Source organism: Bubalus kerabau, chromosome 3, assembly GCF_029407905.1.
Source record: "Bubalus kerabau isolate K-KA32 ecotype Philippines breed swamp buffalo chromosome 3, PCC_UOA_SB_1v2, whole genome shotgun sequence".
NCBI classification, from domain to species: domain Eukaryota; kingdom Metazoa; phylum Chordata; class Mammalia; order Artiodactyla; family Bovidae; genus Bubalus; species Bubalus kerabau.
In genome coordinates, this window is record NC_073626.1 from 79,997,861 (window position 1) to 80,016,338 (window position 18,478).

Below are 18,478 nucleotides of genomic sequence, written 5' to 3' on the forward strand. Positions count from 1 at the left end.
TGAGCACATACTTTTATCTCCACTCCTTTTAAAAAAATCACTGAAATAAAAGGAAAGATATACATAAAGAAATATTCCCATAAGAATACAGAAAAATGATGGCGTCATGAAAGAGTTTCACCAACCAACAAATAAGAGATGTCAGTAAAATTTCTAAAAGATTAGAGGAGATGGAGACACGCTGACAATGCAAGAAAATCATAATAGCTACAACCACGTATGTATTATGAGAAAGTTACAAAAAGGAAAAACTGATAGGTCCGTTAGAAGAATGTCAAATCTGGGCTCAGAATCAGTCAGTGAGGCAGAGGATAGGAGTCTTAAGTATTAAGTGATTCTGAAAGCAGAATAATCAGAAGTCTATGTACAAAACTTCACTACTCAGCACCCCATTCCCTCCCCAACTTTGACTGATAGAGCACTCAGGTAATTTGGCATTTACCCTAAGGAGAAAAAAAAATGACTGTCTTTCTCCAAAGGAACTGAACATGCTGCTTGGAGAGTAAGAGGGTTTTCTAATTGAGCGTTAACGTCTGGGGGCCCAAACAGAATAGTCGGCAATCCTCCCACCCAGATCTAAGTCTGAGAGTCAACCCCCCTCATCCATACATTGGCTAAAAAGAATTACTAGGATCAAACCTATTTAGGCCTCAGCAGGGTAACAGACGATCTTTCCAGAGGAATCAAGAATTATCAGGCAAACGAGGGAAACTAACAACATAAAAGAGTAACTTAAATTTCTAAGCAGTTCAGAAGGATAAAGGATAATTGAGAGAGCGCTAACACATTCAGAAAGATTTTAGAACAAATTCTTCTGACAAATACCAAGATATTAAAGAGAAGAAACCTCTAAGCATGTAAAGCAAAAAGATATAAAACAGACACAGAAGATTAAAACATCAATCTAAGAGATCCAATATCCAAATAATCAGAGTCCCATCAAAGAAAATAAAGAAAATATATGGAGAAAAGTATTGTAATAGTTTTCTACTGCTGTTTAACAAATTACCCAAAATTCAGTGGCCTAAAACAATAGTTTTCTGAGGGTCAGGAATCTGCAAGCAATTTAGCTTGATAGTTCTGGCTCAGGATCTCTCCTGAGACTGCTATTAAACAAACAGCTGGACAGTATCATCTAAAAATTTGAAAGGGGCTGGCAGATTCACATCCAGGCTCATTTATAGGACTGTTGGGCAGAGGCCTCAGTCCCTACCCACATAGGCTTCTCCACTGGGCTGCTAACAACATGGCAGCTGGCCTTCCCCAGAATACGTAATTTGAGAGACAGAAAAGCAGTCAAGATAGAAGTCACCATATCTTTCATAACCTAACCTCAGAAATGACATATCATCACTTCTGCCATGCCCCAGTGATCATGAATACCAATTCTGACACAACATCAGAGGAGAGCACACAGGGCATGAAAACTAGGCAGTATGGATCATGGAGGGTCATCTTGGAAGGTGGCTATACTAGTTGTCAAGAAAATCATAGGAAATATTTTTCTCAGAGCTTCTGATACATGACTTTTCAGCCTGAAAAGGTCCATTAAGTACTAAGGAGAATGAAAAAGATCCACCTAGATACACATCATAAAACTTCATATCTCTAAGAATCAAACAGTTATAAAAGTGTCACAGGAAAGGGAAAAAAATGTTAACTCACAAAGAAGAATCAAATTACCACCACTGCTACTGCTGCTGCTGCTAAGCCGCTTCAGTCGTGTCCGACTCTGTGAGACCCCATAGACGGCAGCCCACCAGGCTCCCCCGTCCCTGGGATTCTCCAGGCAAGAACACTGGAGTGGGTTGCCATTTCCTTCTCCAATGCATGAAAGTGAAAAGTCAAAGTCAAGTCGCTCAGTCGTGTCCGACTCTTAGCAACCCCATGGACTGCAGCCTACCAGACTCCTCCATCTATGGGATTTTCCAGGCAAGAGTACTGGAGTGGGTTGCCATTGCCTTCTCCGAATTACCACCACACTTCTTATCAAATTAATGGTAAAAGAAAAGGGAGTAGTCCTTTATCAGGTGTAACAAAAAATGTGTATTAACAGGTGTATTACATTCATCCAAATGAACAATCAAGCACGAGAGCAAACCAGGGTCCCATCTGGAAATAAAAAGAATCAGAAAGTTTAACTTCCAGCACAAGCATTTCTGGCAATATACTTGCACTCTAATAAAACAAGACCTCCAAAAAGAGATAAGATGCAGGAAACACCAGATGAACCCTGTAAGAGGAAAATTCCAAGGTAATAGCTGTACAGCATGCCTACGGAGCAAATGGACCAGACTGGAACAGAATTCTATGCAAAGGACAGTATGGTTAAGTGGGCAGAATAACAGGGATATCATAAAGGCATATTAGTTAGAAAAACAGGTAGTTGGAAACTTCAGGAAAAACAAAAGACAATATAACAAATAGAAATGAGTAAAGGGTGGTATAGTTTAAGCAATTCCAAGACTGTAAAAAAAGAGGCTATTTACTAAATACAATCTCCTTAATGCAGTCTAGGAGTCAGGTCACTGGAGTCAAAAAAAATAAATGAATACTAGACTATTATTTATTCGAAGGCAATGGCACCCCACTCCAGTACTCATGACTGGGAAATCCCATGGATGGAGGAGCCTGGTAGGCTACAGTCCATAGGGTCGTGAAGAGTCAGACACGACTGAGCGACTTCACTTTCACTTTTCATTTTCATGCACTGGAGAAGGAAATGGCACCCCACTCCAGTACTCATGCCTGGGAAATGCCATGGATGGAGGAGCCTGGTAGGCTACAGTCCATAGGGTCATGAAGAGTCAGACATGACTGAGTGACTTCACTTTCACTCTTCACTTTCATGCATTGGAGAAGGAAATGGCAACCCACTCCAGTGTTCTTGCCTGGAGAATCTGAGGGACGGGAGCCTGGTGGGCTGCCGTCTATGGGGTCGCACAGAGTCGGACACGACTGATGTGACTTAGCAGCAGCGGGCTATTATTTAGCCCTGAAGTCAATAGCATTCAAAAAGTTATCTTGAATGTTTTTCAACATTTAGAATAAATCTTTGAATGGAAGATTTGACTGTAACTGCAAAATAAAATATTAGCAATGTTAATTTAAAAGAAAACAAGTTGACTTCCCTGGTGGTAGAGTGGATAAGAATCCACCCGCTAATGCAGGGCACATAGGTTTGATCCCTGGTCCAGGAAGATTCCACATACTGCAGAGCAACTAAGTCTGTGAACGGGAAGTACGGAGTCTATGCTCTGGAGCCTGCCAGGCCGCAACTACTGAGTCTGCCTGTGGAAGTCCGTGTGCCTACAGCCCACGCTTCACAAAATAAGCCACCACACTGAGAAGCCTATGCACCGTAATGCAGACCCCACTCACTGCAACTAGAGAAAAGCCAGCACACAGCAACAAAGCCCCAGCACAAGGAAAATAATAAATAAATAAAAAGATATGTTAAAAAAGAAAACAAGTAACTTCTAAAAAGCAGAAGGTAGTGATGATGAAAAGAAAAATGAAAGATAGGGGTGCTTATTAGTTCATTTTATACGAAAAGATATGAAGAAACTGGCTATAGATAGAACACTTAATAGACATTATCTTTAATGTGTAAAAACCAAAAAATTGTAAGTATGCATTTTTGGAAAGAAGGAGGAAGAGAAAACATAGAAAAAGGAAAAGCAGTATCATGAACTAAATCGTCATCTTTCATACAAGAAAGTCAACTGATTTGCTATTGGTTAATCCAACAAACAGAATTTAGTATACTTTACATCAAAGTACATAAACTCCACTGTTGATGGTTTACAACACATTATGCTAAATCTGGACTGACCCTCCTCTTCTGAACATCAGTTATGTGTGCTTATGTGCATGAGAATGTATTTGCATGTCTGAACATACATTCTTGTATTTTATTTCAGCATTTTTGTCTAAAATTGAAAAAAAGAGGGAAATCACTGAAATGCAAGAAGTAATCAGGAAAAGGAGTATACTGTTAACTGAAGACAGATTAATCGAGATTTAATCTATATCTCCTATGTCTGTAAAAGATTACTCATAGCAATCTACTATCACACAGGAAAATGGCATCCTCTCTCATTGTAAAAGGCTAATACTAATCCTAATGGAAATGAGAGGTGCACCTGATTTTAAGAAACAGTGAACATATAAACAGCAAGAGAAACTCAAAGTATCTGAAAACTATTTTAAGGATCTTAGAAGAATTTCACAGGAAAAAATCAAAGTAAGTTCATATTGATGAACCTTATAAATCTAAAGGGCAGTTTAACAGAAGAGAGCAGCAGAATACTACTGTATTACTACCATCAAGAACTTTCTAACAATTGCAGCTAACTCAACAACAGAATGGACCGCCTTGGTCTGATCTTCCATTACTCCATTGTTTAAATAAAGACCAGAAATCATCTGTCTATAATGTTAAAAACTGACGGATGATTGGACTGGATAAGTACTATGGTAATAACTGTAAGTATGAGTGTTCTAAACGAATAAATTTTGACTTACCAACATCCATGGCAGTTTCCATGAAGCTTTTCTGTCGTGATGCAAACTCTGCAAGCAATTTCTGCTGTCTTTCTCTAGCTTTTTGTCGCCTAGATTAAACAGAAATAAAGTATTAAGTACCAGACACACTTAAGACGTATCTACTATCTTTCAGGAGTATATAATGTATGAAAGGGTCCCTGACACACAGTTAAGAACAACCAAATTTTTGTACCATGTTTTAAATTTCATGTAAAGTTTTATTGTCCTTAAAGGATTCTGCTGCTTTAAAATGGTCTGAAAATCACTAGGTGTAAACAGGTAAAAATTAAAGAAAAAATTTACTTTAAAATGTGAAATAATAATTTAAGTAGATAAAAAATTTTCCAACTACACAATTTCCTAAGTATATGTCAGTTCATTGCAAGAGCAAGAAGAGCTTTAGCTAAAACTCATAATTTAACCCCAGGTATAAATAATAGCAAGCTCATTGCTAGAAGAAACTTTTATGTTAAGCTATGAATAGAATCTAAAAGGTAAAAATAGTCAGATTTACTGTTACCTTAAGAAAAGGTCTCTCCTAAAAGAGGATTAAGAAAAAGCCAGGAAGTTTTCTAGTTTCTACTACGCAATAGCACAAATTTGGCTTATTTTGTTTGAAGTAAAAGAAAACCAATAAATTCAGTTTATTCTATTTATTAATTATCCCTTATCTACTTCCGAAGAGCATTTTAATCTGAGGTTAACTGCAAAAAAAAAAAAAAAGAGTGTAACATAAGTATAAAAAAAAAAAGTAAACTAATAAAGACAGGAGATAGGCTTCCCCAGGAAGCCTGTGGCCTAGGACAGGGTGTCAAGACCCAACAACCTGGCACAGGAGGGCATTCATGCAGGGAAAAGTTATAAGAAATTGGTTACATATGAGGGAACTAATAAAAAAATTAATACTATTAAAGGATTATAGGGGTCAGGTTTCTCACTGTGGGATTAGAGATTATAATTATGAAAAGAGAGAAAAGATGAATAAATCCTATGGTGTTGGATTAGAACTGGGATTATCAGGTAGAACTCACAGTCATAGTTTTTAATACCTCTCTCTCCCCTCACTATATCCCACTCTTGTGCACACACTTTTTGCCCACTAAGAGAGTCTGTGAATGAGCTCATTAGAATGAGTGCATAGACTGGTTTCTAAGTAACATTCTCTACTAAAAGTAACCAAAACTCTTTGGACAAATGTCTAATATAAAATGCAAGATGAACCTGGGTTATCTTCTTGGCCCAGAAAATAAGAAAATGCTCAAAGAATGATGGGGAGAGAAATACAAAGAATACAGAAACCAGCTTGAAGGGACTCCCACTGGTCAAATCTAAAACAATCTGAGCATCAAAATGAGTAATGAGCAGATTATAGCTCATAAAGTAAAACAGAAATCTGTAACTCTAAACTGATATAAGCAGATAAATGAATGAACTGAAATGATGAAGAATAGAATACTGCAGCATCTCAAAGTATCTCTCCACAAATTATTAACACACACTAATTACAAAGGTGAGGAAGGGGAGGATATTTACAAAGAGTAACTTGACAGTGAAGTCTAACAGATACCCCCATAATCAAGTGATCAAAGTTAATCAATAGTCATGAAACAAATTAAAATCATGTGACAACTTGATGGGATGCATCAAAACAAAACAGCAACATTCCCCCTCTGCCTTTTTTTTTTTTTTGGCTGGGCCACATGGGCTGTGTTATCTTAGTTCCCTAACCAGGAACTGAACCTGGGCCACAGCAATGAAAGCCAAGAATCCTAACCACTAAACCACCAGGAAACTCCCCAGCAACACTTTTTTGATATTGTTCTCAAAGATATATCATCCAAATCCAAGCATAATGGAAAAGTAGACAAGCCCAAATTGAGGGATATTCTACAGTGCTTACTGCTCTGTAACTTTCAAAAGTGCCAAGGTCAAGAAAATAAAGGAAAAAGGGAAGACTATTCCATACTGAAGGAAATCAAAGAGATACAACAACAAAATATGATGAGTGATTCTGAACAGAATCTTTCTGCTATAACCAACATTACTGGAACAACTGTCAAAACTTGGGATCTAAGGATTTTATCATACTAAGTAAAATGCTAATTCCTTTATTTTGAAAGGTATATTGTGATTATATAAGAAAATGCCCTTATTTCTAAAAACTATGCACTAAAGTATTACACTAAAACATTCCACTGTAAAACAACTTACTCTGAAATGATCCAGAAAGTTCTTTGTATTATCCTTAAAACATTTCTGTAAGTTTAAGATTTCTTCAAAATAAAAAGGTTTTAAAAATTAAACCCATTATCAAAGGACTAAAATTGGTCACTAAGGAAAAAACAGAAACAAACAAAAATGTACTGTAGATGCTCAAAGACCTATGAGACCTCCAAAAATATTTAAATAATAATAGCAGTGATAGAAGGCAGTGGCACCCCAGTACTCTTTGCCTGGAAAATCCCACGGATGGAGGAGCCTGGTAGGCTGCAGTCCATGGGGTCGCTAGGAGTCAGACACTTACTGAGTGACTTCACTTTCACTTTTCACTTTCACGCATTGGAGAAGGAAATGGTAACCCACTCCAGTGTTCTTGCCTGGAGAATCCCAGGGACGGGGGGGCCTGGTGGGCTGCTGTCTATGGGGTCGCACATAGTCGGACACGACTGAAGTGACTTAGCAGCAGCAGCAGCAGCAGTGATAGAATATGTGTTTGGTCTTCATACTACTCCTTTATAAACTAGTAAGCTTCACCGTTTCTTTAATTAAAACAATGAGTTATGCACTCTACAGTTGACCTTTAAATATGTACATGTACATTTACATTTAGAATATACAAGTTCACAAAATACTGTTTCAAGTAACAAATCTGAATACCAAACTCATCTCACCTGCACTGGCAAGCAGAATCTTATCCACTGTGACACCATGTAAGTCCTAGAAATGAATTTTAATACCGGTGCCAATCAATTATATTTGAGGTTTTCTTAAGAAAATTGATTGGCACTGGTATTAAAATTCATTTCGAGGATATCCTTGGTGGCACAGTGGATAAGATTCTGCCTGCCAATGCAGGTGACAAGAGTTTGATCCCTGGTCCTGGAAGATTACACATGCCGCAGAGCAACTAAGCCCCTGTGCTTTAAAACGAGCCCTCGCTCTAGGGCCTGCGAGTCACAGCTATTAAAGCCCACGCACCAGAGCCTGTGCTCCACAACGAGAGGAGCCACCACAATGTGAAGTCCATGACCCACAACTAGAGAGCAGCCCCTACCCTCTGGACTAGAAAAGCAACGAAAGACCCAGCACAACCAAAAATAAATAAATAAATAAATAAATAATTTTTAATAAAATTCATTTCTGTTCTGGAATTACTGTAAATTATAGATAATTATGTCTGTCAACTTTACTTTAGTTTGTGAGACTCTGAGCAGAGACTCAGACACACCAGGTGACTTCAACAGAAATAAGAAAATTAAATGGGTATCGTTTTAAATTGTGTTCTTAACAATGCATTTCTGTAGTAGTTGTCTATGATTTCTAGAAAAGGAGTGTTGTTATTTTTCCCTTGTGAATTTTTTCATAATTTAGGTTATTCCTTTCTAAACTTGGACATAAATGTGCATAAAGACCATTAACAAAAGACACAAGTTCTAGCACGTTCATACAACTCAGCAATTTTCCATTATGACCTAAGAAGTGGACATACTAAGGTTGCATATGGTTACAACCTTCTAGAGTTTTCTATTTGTATCTAGTTTTCTATGGAGTTAATCGGTTATGAGGGCTTCCCAGGCAGTGCAGTGGTAAAGAATCCGTTTGCCAGTGCAAGAGATGAAAGAGGCTCGAGTTTGATCCCTGGGTTGGGAAGATTCCCTGGAGAAGGAAATGGCAACCCATTCCAGTATTCTTGCCTGGGAAATCCCATGGGCAGAGGAGCCTGGTGGGCTATAGTCCATGGGACATGACTTAGGGATTAAACTACCATCAATCTATTATGAAAGTGATGTCAAGTTTGTCTATAGCTGGGGTACCTGGGAATAGATCATTATGTGTACATAAACTATTCTGCCTTTATTGTGAAATTTAATCCCAAACCCAAAATAAATTGAGAAAAAAATGTGAGCCGCATAGCGAGATTCAAACTGATTCATTTTAATCGTTACCTGTCTGCTACAGAATTAGTTTCAAGTCCTTGTCAATACTACCATCGCTCAAAGGAAACAAGCCCATAACAAAAAAAGCCTTAAATTTTTAGGTCACTATTACAAAAGCATTAGAGCCTTTGTAAAAAAAAAAAAAAAAAACAGCATCTGAACTATGTCCTCTAGTATCTATATGTTATGAATAATAATTACAAAATGCCTTTAACCAAATAGAATAAGTTTTGATTCACTGAATGTTTTTATCTTCCTTAAAAAATAAATAGACATTATTCTATAACCAAAACAAAAGGTGACCAATTTAGAAGAGGACTAATCTTAGTTAACAACAAAAAAAATGTACCTCATTTTTAACTTTCCAATTTTATCTATTAAATTCTAGGTGTCTACCAATTCAAAGTTAATGAACTTTCACCTAAATTATATTATTATATAACAACTTCTATTTTATAAAGTACTGTGAGAAATAAGAACTCTCCTAAATTTTTAATGTACTAAAAGTTTTGTGTATACTTTTATTATAAATTATCTGTAACAAAATTACGGCAAAAATGAAGAACAGCTATGTATGATTAAATCTGCTTCTGTTACAGTTACCAAAGGATGACCTCCTAACTAATCAAATGGGACTGCCAATCTTAACTAAACTTTTGTAGCATTTAACAATCTTTCTTCCTTTCTGAACCTCCTCCTCTTATGCCTCTCTAATGCCATTCTCTGCAGTTTTCCTCTTATTTCACTCTAACCATCCCATTTTGAGTCACCTTTATAGGTGCTCCTTCCTCAGTTAATCTCTTTTATGTTTTTCCCTTGAGTTTTATACTAAGTGTTCTCATCTTTTTATTGTCCATATTCTTCCATACACAAGGCTCTATTACCTATATGCCTAAATCTGTAGCTCTAACTCAGAATTGTCACCTAAGTCTCTAACCCTGTATCTAACTGGACATCTTCACCTGGATGCCTTCCTTAAACTCAGTAACATACAAAACTGAGCAAGTCAATTTTACCGCTAATCCTGAGCCACCTATCCTCCTTTATCTTGGTAAACAGAACACTGTCTAAAGAAAAATGGAGAGGTTTTATAAATATGATTCAACAACAAATTAAAAGCAACTTAAATCTTCAAAAGCTAAAACCATCAAAGTTTTAAAACACTGCTTGTTTAACAATTTGTGATCATATATAGGAAAGACTGGAAAGCACTAGAAGAAACTAAAACAAATTTTTAAGGATTATTAAAATTTTTCTTTTATTTTCTACTATCATTTAAAGTTGAATTAATATTTTTTTAAAATAACAAGAGAATTATTAGATTTCCCACAGTAGTAACAGACAGCAACTTTTACAAAGGGGTCTACAGGTTTGCGCATGCATGCTTAGTTGCTCACTTGTACCTGACTTCTCGTGACCCCATGAACTACAGCCCGCTAGGCTCCTCTGTCCATGGGATTCTCCAAGCAAGAATACTGGAGTGGGTTGCTATTCCCTTCTCCAGGGGATCTTCCCAATCCAGAGATCGAACCTGGGTCTCCTGCACTGCAGGCAGATACTTTACTGTCTGAGCTACCAGGGAAGATCTTAAAGTTGAATTAATACTTAAAAAAAAAAACAGCAGGAGAATTATTAGGTTTCCCACAGAAATAACAGCAACTTTTCCAAAGGGGTCTACAGGTTTAGAGTAGTAATTTAATGTCAGGGTCAGTCCCAGGCTGGATGAAGCACAAGCTGGAATCAAGATTGTCAGGAGAAATATCAATAACTTCAGATACCCAGATGACACCACCCTTATGGCAGAAAGTGAAGAGGAACTAAAGAGCCTCTTGAAGAAAGTAAAAGAGGAGAGTGAAAAAGTTGGTTTAAAACTCAACATTCAGAAAACAAAGATCATGGCATCCGGTCCCATCACTTCATGGCAAATAGATGGGGAAATAATGTAAACAGTGAGAGAGATTATTTGGGGGGGCTCCAAAATGACTGCAGATGGTGACTGCAGCCATGAAATACAAAGACGCTTGCTCCTTGGAAGAAAAGTTATGACCAACCTAGACAGCATATTAAAAAGCAGAGACGTTACTTTGCTGCCAAAGGTCCATCTAGTCAAAGCTATGGTTTTTCCAGTAGTCATGTATGGATGTGAGAGATGGGATTATAAAGAAAGCTGAGAGTCGAAGAATTGATGCTTTTGAACTGTGAAGTTGGAGAAGACTCCTGAGATTCCCTTGGACTGCAAGGAGATCAAACCAGTCAATCCTAAAGGAAATCAGTCCTCTTCTAAATTTTTTTATTTCCTAAATATTTTTTAAAGGAAATATTCATTGGAAGGGCTGATGCTGAAGTTGAAACTTCAATACTTTGGCCACCTGATGTGAAGAACTCACTCATTGGAAAAGACCCTGATGCTGGGAAAGATTGAGGGCAGGAGGAGAAGGGGACGAGAGGATGAGATGGTTGGATGGCATCACCGACTCAACGGACATGAGTCTGAGCAAGCTCCGGGAGCTGGCAATGAATAGGGAAGCCTGGCGCGCTGCTGCAGTCCATGGGGTCGCAAAGAGTCGGACACAACTGAGCCACTGAACAGAAACTCAACCAATTCAAGCATGCTAAACGTACGAGCACTGACTATCTTTGATTCCCCTCTTCTTACAAACTATTCAGTTATGATTATAGCTAGCCTCAGATGACCAAAAGTGGGGGTGGGGGTGGTAATATAAAATCATCAACTGCATCATACATTAGTTTAAAGCACTAAAAATAAAAATTACCTTTCTTCTTTGTCCAGTGTTTTCTTCTCTGCTGCAGTAATCTTTTTGGGTGGTACAGGAGGGGTCACTTTTCTACATATCTCTTCAATGATGCGTTTGTTCATTCTGCTTTGCAATGCAGCTTTTAGTAAAATTCTTTCTACTGCAGTTATACCATCTCCATGACTATATTTAGGAATTTCAGGCTGGATTAAAATTTCTATGTCATCAAGCCAAGGAGGATAGTAGGAATTTTGTTTTCCTGAGAGTTTGTGGTGAAGTTTAATTAACAAAGACAATATACTTTCTTTAATTTCCAAAATGGCTGTAGTTAACTGTGGAGCTGAACCAGGTGCAGACCATTTACTTGAAGTTTTAGGACGAACCACTTGATTTGCTTCACTGTTACTGCGATTGATGATCTCTTGAAACTTCTTTCTGCGCTCTGCTACTAAGCTGAAAACCTGAGCTGTACCAGAATTCTACCATTCAAATGAGAAAGAAAGAAAAATCAAGAGGTTATTCAGGGTCAGTTTTAAAATATATTAGCATTAATTACATTTTCCAAAGGATATGTTCAAAGTTTCATCCAAAGATTTATTTAATAGATTTGTTCTTTAAGTAAATTTGTCCCTTGACTTCTCTCAAATATACTTAGTCCCACTCAATCTGGAAACAACAATGAGGAAAAAGGAGATTATCCACAGTAACACTTCTTTTGCAAGCCCCCTAAGCCTATCAGGGAAAACAGACAAAGCTTCAGTAGTATCTACAGCCATATTCAAAAGGAATCATAAACTAAGTCTTTCATCAGTTTAAAGGAATCAAAGCTATCAGACATTCATCAAGAATACTACACTCCTGACTAACTTCTAGAAGACCATGATATCGTCCACTTAAGAAAATTATAAATTAATTTTTTCCAAGTTAGTGAATCTCAACTGCTAATTAATGTCATTTTTAAAGAACTTTAAAAGTTTGAAAATTACTTCTAACATAAATGCTTTAAGTTACTAAAATGAAATAAAAAGATGAAAAATTAATCTTTCATATTTAATATAACTATATTTATTTGAACAGATTTTTTAAAACTATTTTTCTCAATAATTTATCTTCAAAATAGCCTTTTTGCTAAAGCAGTCAAACTACATTAGGGCTCTTAGAAATCATCTTTTAATAAAGATACAAGTCAGTTTAATAGATTTCACTAAATTTTTTAAAGCAAGCATAGAAACAATGTTTCAATCAGCTGAGATTTTATGAGCTTAATATACATTTTTTTTTAAACGTCCAAGCTGTTTGTCAAGTTCCCTCTACCAGCATTAGAGGCAAAAGCTGCCTCTTACAGACTGCAATATTTTATTCAAAATTCTTTATGGTGTTCACAGAAAAAGCATACTGTCAAAGATAAAGTTTCTACAAATGAACTCGTTTCAATAAGAAATGTACGATTCAATGTTCTTTACTTGCAAAAATCTAGACTGTAGGAATTAGAAGTATTTAGGTTTAGTTATTTGCCATGTCATTTCAAGATTTTTAATTTCTGCTTTTTATAAATTAATTAAGCTACATGCAATAAGAGAGCTTATTTTTAAAATGAGTCCAAATACACAACATAAGAAGTTTAAGCTTTTTGTGGGCTTATTTTATCAGTTAATTAACTATCATATAAGCAAAAAAAAAGGGGGGGGGGTTGTGAATGGCATACCACCAGCAACTAAAGATAAAATTTATTTTGATTTCAGAAACATTCATTTTTAAGATGTTAGTAACAATGCTAAATGTAAACAGAACAAAATGTGTGTCTTATAATTGGCCCAAAATACCAACACTACTAAGAAAAGCTCACTATTAAATATGCAGTATTATTTTTTAAGTTCAATAATGTGGATTTTCTTTAAAAATAAAGCCTAAATTACTGCATTTTAAAAAGAATGCACACATACATTAAATTTTTTTTATTGTAACCATATTAATTAAACACACACATATACACACAATACTTCAGCATTTGTCTCCATTTCCAGTTAAAGCCACATTGCTAGTTAATGCAAGTATCACATACATCTACCTCTCTTTGAAGAACTTTAGGCCGACGTGAACTCTGGCAGATTAAAGGAAAAAGATGGGTGAGGCAGAAGTTGTTTAGATATATCAGAGTTGCTTAGATATAAAGGACAATTTAAAGTTATCTATAACCACATTTATGTTTCTTTTGGATATGACTGTTTTTGTTGTTGTTTTGTTGCTAAATCATGTTCAACTCTTTTCAACCCTATAATAGACCACAGCCTGCCAGGCTCCTCTGTCCGTGGGATTTCCCAGGCAAGCATACTGGAGTGGTTGCCATTTCCTTCTTCAGGGGATCTTCCCAACCCAGGGGTTAAACCCACGTCTCCTGCATTGCAGGCAGATGATTCTTTACCACTGAGCCACCAGGGAAGTCCTAGGATATGATAAGATGATCTAAATGACACATCCTAATATAATGAAGTCTTTCCCTTTTTTGTTCTCACTTTTACACTTACTTGTAAAGATCCCAAGCTATCAGAGCTGGTACTTGCAAGTGAGTCTCTCTTCACTTCTGGAGCAGTCTCTGGAACTCTCACTCTAACATAATTTATAAAGTGTCGCATATTCGATACTAAGTTACTACCAGGAAACCAACTGTCATGACAACGTTCAGGTCCACATGCTGATGCCTGAAACATAAACATAATGAATACAAATCTTGTCAGTGAGGTCCAAGATACAGTGGAGATGTAACAAGCCCAAATAATAGTTCACTGCCTGTTATATCCTTTAATCCCTTAAAGTCACATTTACGAACTACGAAGTTCAAATAAAACCAAATGCAAACACAAAATTTATTTTATTATTTTTTTTTTATTTAGAGAATACTTTATTAGTTTCTGTAATCAAACCCATGTAGATAAGACCTTACATATTTAATACAGTGAAACACAAAATTTAAAAACAAACTGCTCGATGCTAATATGGAAGTCAGCTAAACTTCTCCAGAAGAAAATACATTTTTCAATTTGGAAATACGCAGTACAGGATACTTTTCATCACCCATTAAAAATAACTCATAATACAGTCAAATAACACTAATTTGGACTAACTGTGGAAGGAAGTCTGAAAAATCTATCAAAAGTCTGACTTATTCTTAGAGGAGTATTAATGATCTTTTTAATATCTATGAAAGAATATAGGTTGACTCAGCTTAAGACTACCAAGTACTGCCTAGCCTTTTCACTTGTCTGTCTATTGCTGTTGTCTTTTTGTATGGAGGGAATGAGAAAAAATATCAATTAACTATAAAATCAATTTGTAGTAACTAACAATTACTTTCAAGGAAATGATACTTATACAGTCCTGAAACACATTAACAACTTATATTCTCAAGTAAACATTCTTCTTTACAACAAATTTTACTCCATTAACTTAAAATCTTTACAGAAAGAATTTGCTATTCAAAAATAAAATCCCTAATGGAATTATTAGAATTTCTAGACTGAAGTCCTAACATAATTATTTACCAGTGTCTGTGTGTGTAGTTCAATTGCTCAGTCATGTCCCACTCTTTCTGACCTCATGGACTGTAGTCCGCCAGACTCCTCTGTTCATGTGATTTTCCAGGCAAGCATACTGGAATGGGTTTCCATTTCCTTCTTCAGGGGATCTTCCTGACCAGTAACTACAAAAATGGCACTAGTGGTAAAGAACCTGCCTGCCAACACAGGATATGCAGGTTCGATCTCTGGGCTGGGAAGATCACCTAGAGGAGGAAATGGCACCCTGTGCCAGTATTCTTGCTGGGAGAATCCCAAGCACAGAGGAGCCTGGCACACTACAGCCCATAGGGTCACAAAGGGTTGGACATAATTGAGCATCTGAGCACAGCACAAAAATGCACTAACAACTTTTCTTAGATCTACATATTATGAATTACAAATTTCAAATTCAATAATTCTCTAAATGGGAGTTTTATATATTAGTGAAATCTCTAAAAGAACATATGTAGTTGAAGATTTAAAAGGGCCTTTCCAAGTTCCTAAGAAGATTTTTTTCTAAGTATGATACTCAGACAAAATAAATACCTTCAAGATGACATGCAACCTTTTATAAAGGCATATCACAACTTTAACATTTAAAAATATAATAAACTACTTACCTCTTCATCTGATTCCTCTTCAGCTGAATTTTCAAGTCCTAATTCAATCAGATATAAAACCATACAGAGTACATGTTCTGAAAGATTTTGATGATCCATCAAAATCTTTAAAAAGGGAAAAAAATGCCCCATATTACTTTTTTCCATAAAACATATTTCACTTAAATATCAAAAAGTATTTTAACCTTATAGACCAATGTAACATAATATATATGTGTTATTTATACATATATGTTATAATATACATGTTATACATATCATATATACATATGTGTGTTATACATATCATAATCAGATATGTAAGTAAGTAAACATACACCTTGGTGAAAAGACAAACTAAAACCAAAAAAACAGGTTCCCCTCCCAGGATTACACAGTATTTTAGGCAATATTCAGAATCATTAGTTCACTGATCACCTAAAGTTTAACACATTAAATAATCCACTAAAACAATTATTATAAAAATACCAGTATCTAATAAAGTAATTTAACAGGAATATTTTACATCCTAAGTTATTGACATTTTTCTCCTGATTACAAGGATATCAGATAAATGTTTGTTAAATAGGATAGTTCATGCAAATGTGTTTAGCATAGCACCTGGTATATAATTGGGAGCAAAATAATTGTTTATGGAACATTAATATTATTAAAATCTGTCTCTAAAATTATAGTCCTGAGCTTGAGTGCTCTGCACTCAGTGTTCAGTGTTCAGTTCTGTGCATACACTGTGTACATGTGTATGCACTGTGTGGTTTATACAAGAAAGGAAAAAAGAATAAAGTGGTTAGGAGACAGGTTGCGCTGAGGAAATACTGACAAATCTGACCTTATAAATGGATTATGCAAGCCTTACCATTTTATGCAGGACTCAGTGGGCTAACCTATACCAATCACTCATTCATATAATGCAACAAACTATTAACCAGAAGACACATAAAATACCGTAAGGAAAAAACAGCCTAGTAGCCATCTTGTTGTCTTCATTATTAAAAAAAAAAAAAAAGCCAGCCAGTCAAACAAGAGATTCTGTGGGGAGTGGCACTGTCAGCTGCAGGGGAGACTAGGGAGAACAAAGAGAGGCCAGTCTAGGCTGAGCCTCCTAGAAACTGCCCAAACAGCAGAGAGGGCTTGGAAAAGCCTTAGTCACTTAGGAGCTAATCTACTATGACTAAAAAATTAAGACTTCCAGTTCACTGATTTTCTAATGTTCAATCTGACTACTGAGAAGACTTTTCCATTCATATTTTGTGTGGCACAATGGTGAGGAGAAGAGACTTTCAAAACCTTTTAAAAACCTGATTTTTTATACAAATTTTGTATATACTGAATTTATTTAATCTTGAACAACATCTGGTCTTAAGTTTCCTCATCTTTAAAACTGGAATAATAGCCCAGAATTATTGTGAGGATTATACGATTAACATCTTAAATTTGCTTCAAATAATATCTAGTAACTGGTGTTCAACAAATAGTAGGGAGGTGGCGTAGACGGATGGTGGGAAGAACAGGAGAGCAGTAAGGGGGGACTGAAGGTTGACAGGCAATAGAGGTAATCCTTCTAACCCAAGACTTTACAGGGAGGAAACCAAGGTTCAGCTACACACTCAGCTAGCATAAGCAACACTAGAACACAGATTTCAGACTTCCAATGACTGCATACCATTACTGCTCTGCCTCCTTTTAATAAATAGAGCATTATTAGCTAAAATCAAATAAATTCTAGCTTGAAAACCTGTGGTATTACATCTTACAGCTTCAAATGTGTAACTTTAAGGTTAAGGAAGCAAAAAAACTTTTTTAGGTACTACAATAAAAGAGAGGATGGTTTCAGAAGAGTTTTATTAACATGTTCTATATTAAAGTTTTTTAATATTAAACATGGCAGGAGATGAAATGGTTTACTGACACTGATTTTTAGAAAGCTGACCTGCCAATAAAGGTTCTTCTATTATCATAAAGTCAGGAATGATATTACAAAATTGAGATTTTTAAAAACTCGGTCATAGTAATCTTGTAACAAGTAAATACTGCCTTTCTATTTTTGAGGAAATATTATTCTTATAGTAAGCAAATGAAAATGTTGAAAAAATATAACTTGAAAGGACACAAATCATTTGCAATAGTCTTCTTTAATTTTTAAATTAAGATTTACTGACTTCTTCACTTATTTAACCTTATTCAGTTATTTAACCTCTAAAACTCAAAAAACATATCTGAGGTCTTCCCTGGTAGTATAGTGGATGGGAGTCCGCCTGCCAATGCAGGGGGCACAGGTTCGATCCCTGGTCCAGGAGGATTCCACATGCTGTGGAGCAGCGAGGCCCATGAGCCACAACTACTGAGCCTGTGCTCTGCAACAAGAGAAGCCCCCACAATGAGAAGCCCACACACCACAACCAACAGTCCCCACTTGCCCCAACTAGAGAGAGCCCACATGCAGCAATGAAGACCCAATGCAACCAAAACTACATAATAAAATGTTTAAAAAAACATATCTGAGAGATGAGAATAAAAATAGAACTGTCACTCATAAGGATTTCTACTAGAATTAAAATAATGTATATATGTGTACACAAAGCATCTGAAACAAAATCTGGCACTAAGTAAACACTGAAAAATGTCTATAAAAGATCAAAACTATAAATATCCTTTTAATAAGAAAAATATTCTATTTTAGTTTAAAAATAAAATTAAATTAAATTAAAAAAAGAAAATATTCTATTTTAATTAAAAAAAAGAACATTTTAAATTATTTTACTGAATTATTTTCTTAGAAATGAATGAAAATAAACCATTCAATTGGTTTTTTTTTGAGGCCCATGTCTAAAATTTTAACAGGA

The 18,478-nt window shown here is 35.9% G+C and overlaps 1 protein-coding gene across 1 annotated transcript in view; it reads right to left on the minus strand.

The window, feature by feature from the left end:
* UBR3 (ubiquitin protein ligase E3 component n-recognin 3) overlaps positions 1–18,478 on the minus strand; it is a 197,628-nt gene that overhangs the window by 74,167 nt on the left and 104,983 nt on the right. Inside the window, exons 21-24 of the mRNA XM_055572294.1 lie at positions 15,636–15,740; positions 13,987–14,160; positions 11,480–11,940; positions 4,528–4,616 (exon numbers count right to left, since the gene is read on the minus strand). Of these exons, the coding sequence (XP_055428269.1) occupies positions 4,528–4,616; positions 11,480–11,940; positions 13,987–14,160; positions 15,636–15,740 (829 nt within the window). The remainder of the gene's footprint in view (positions 1–4,527; positions 4,617–11,479; positions 11,941–13,986; positions 14,161–15,635; positions 15,741–18,478) is intronic.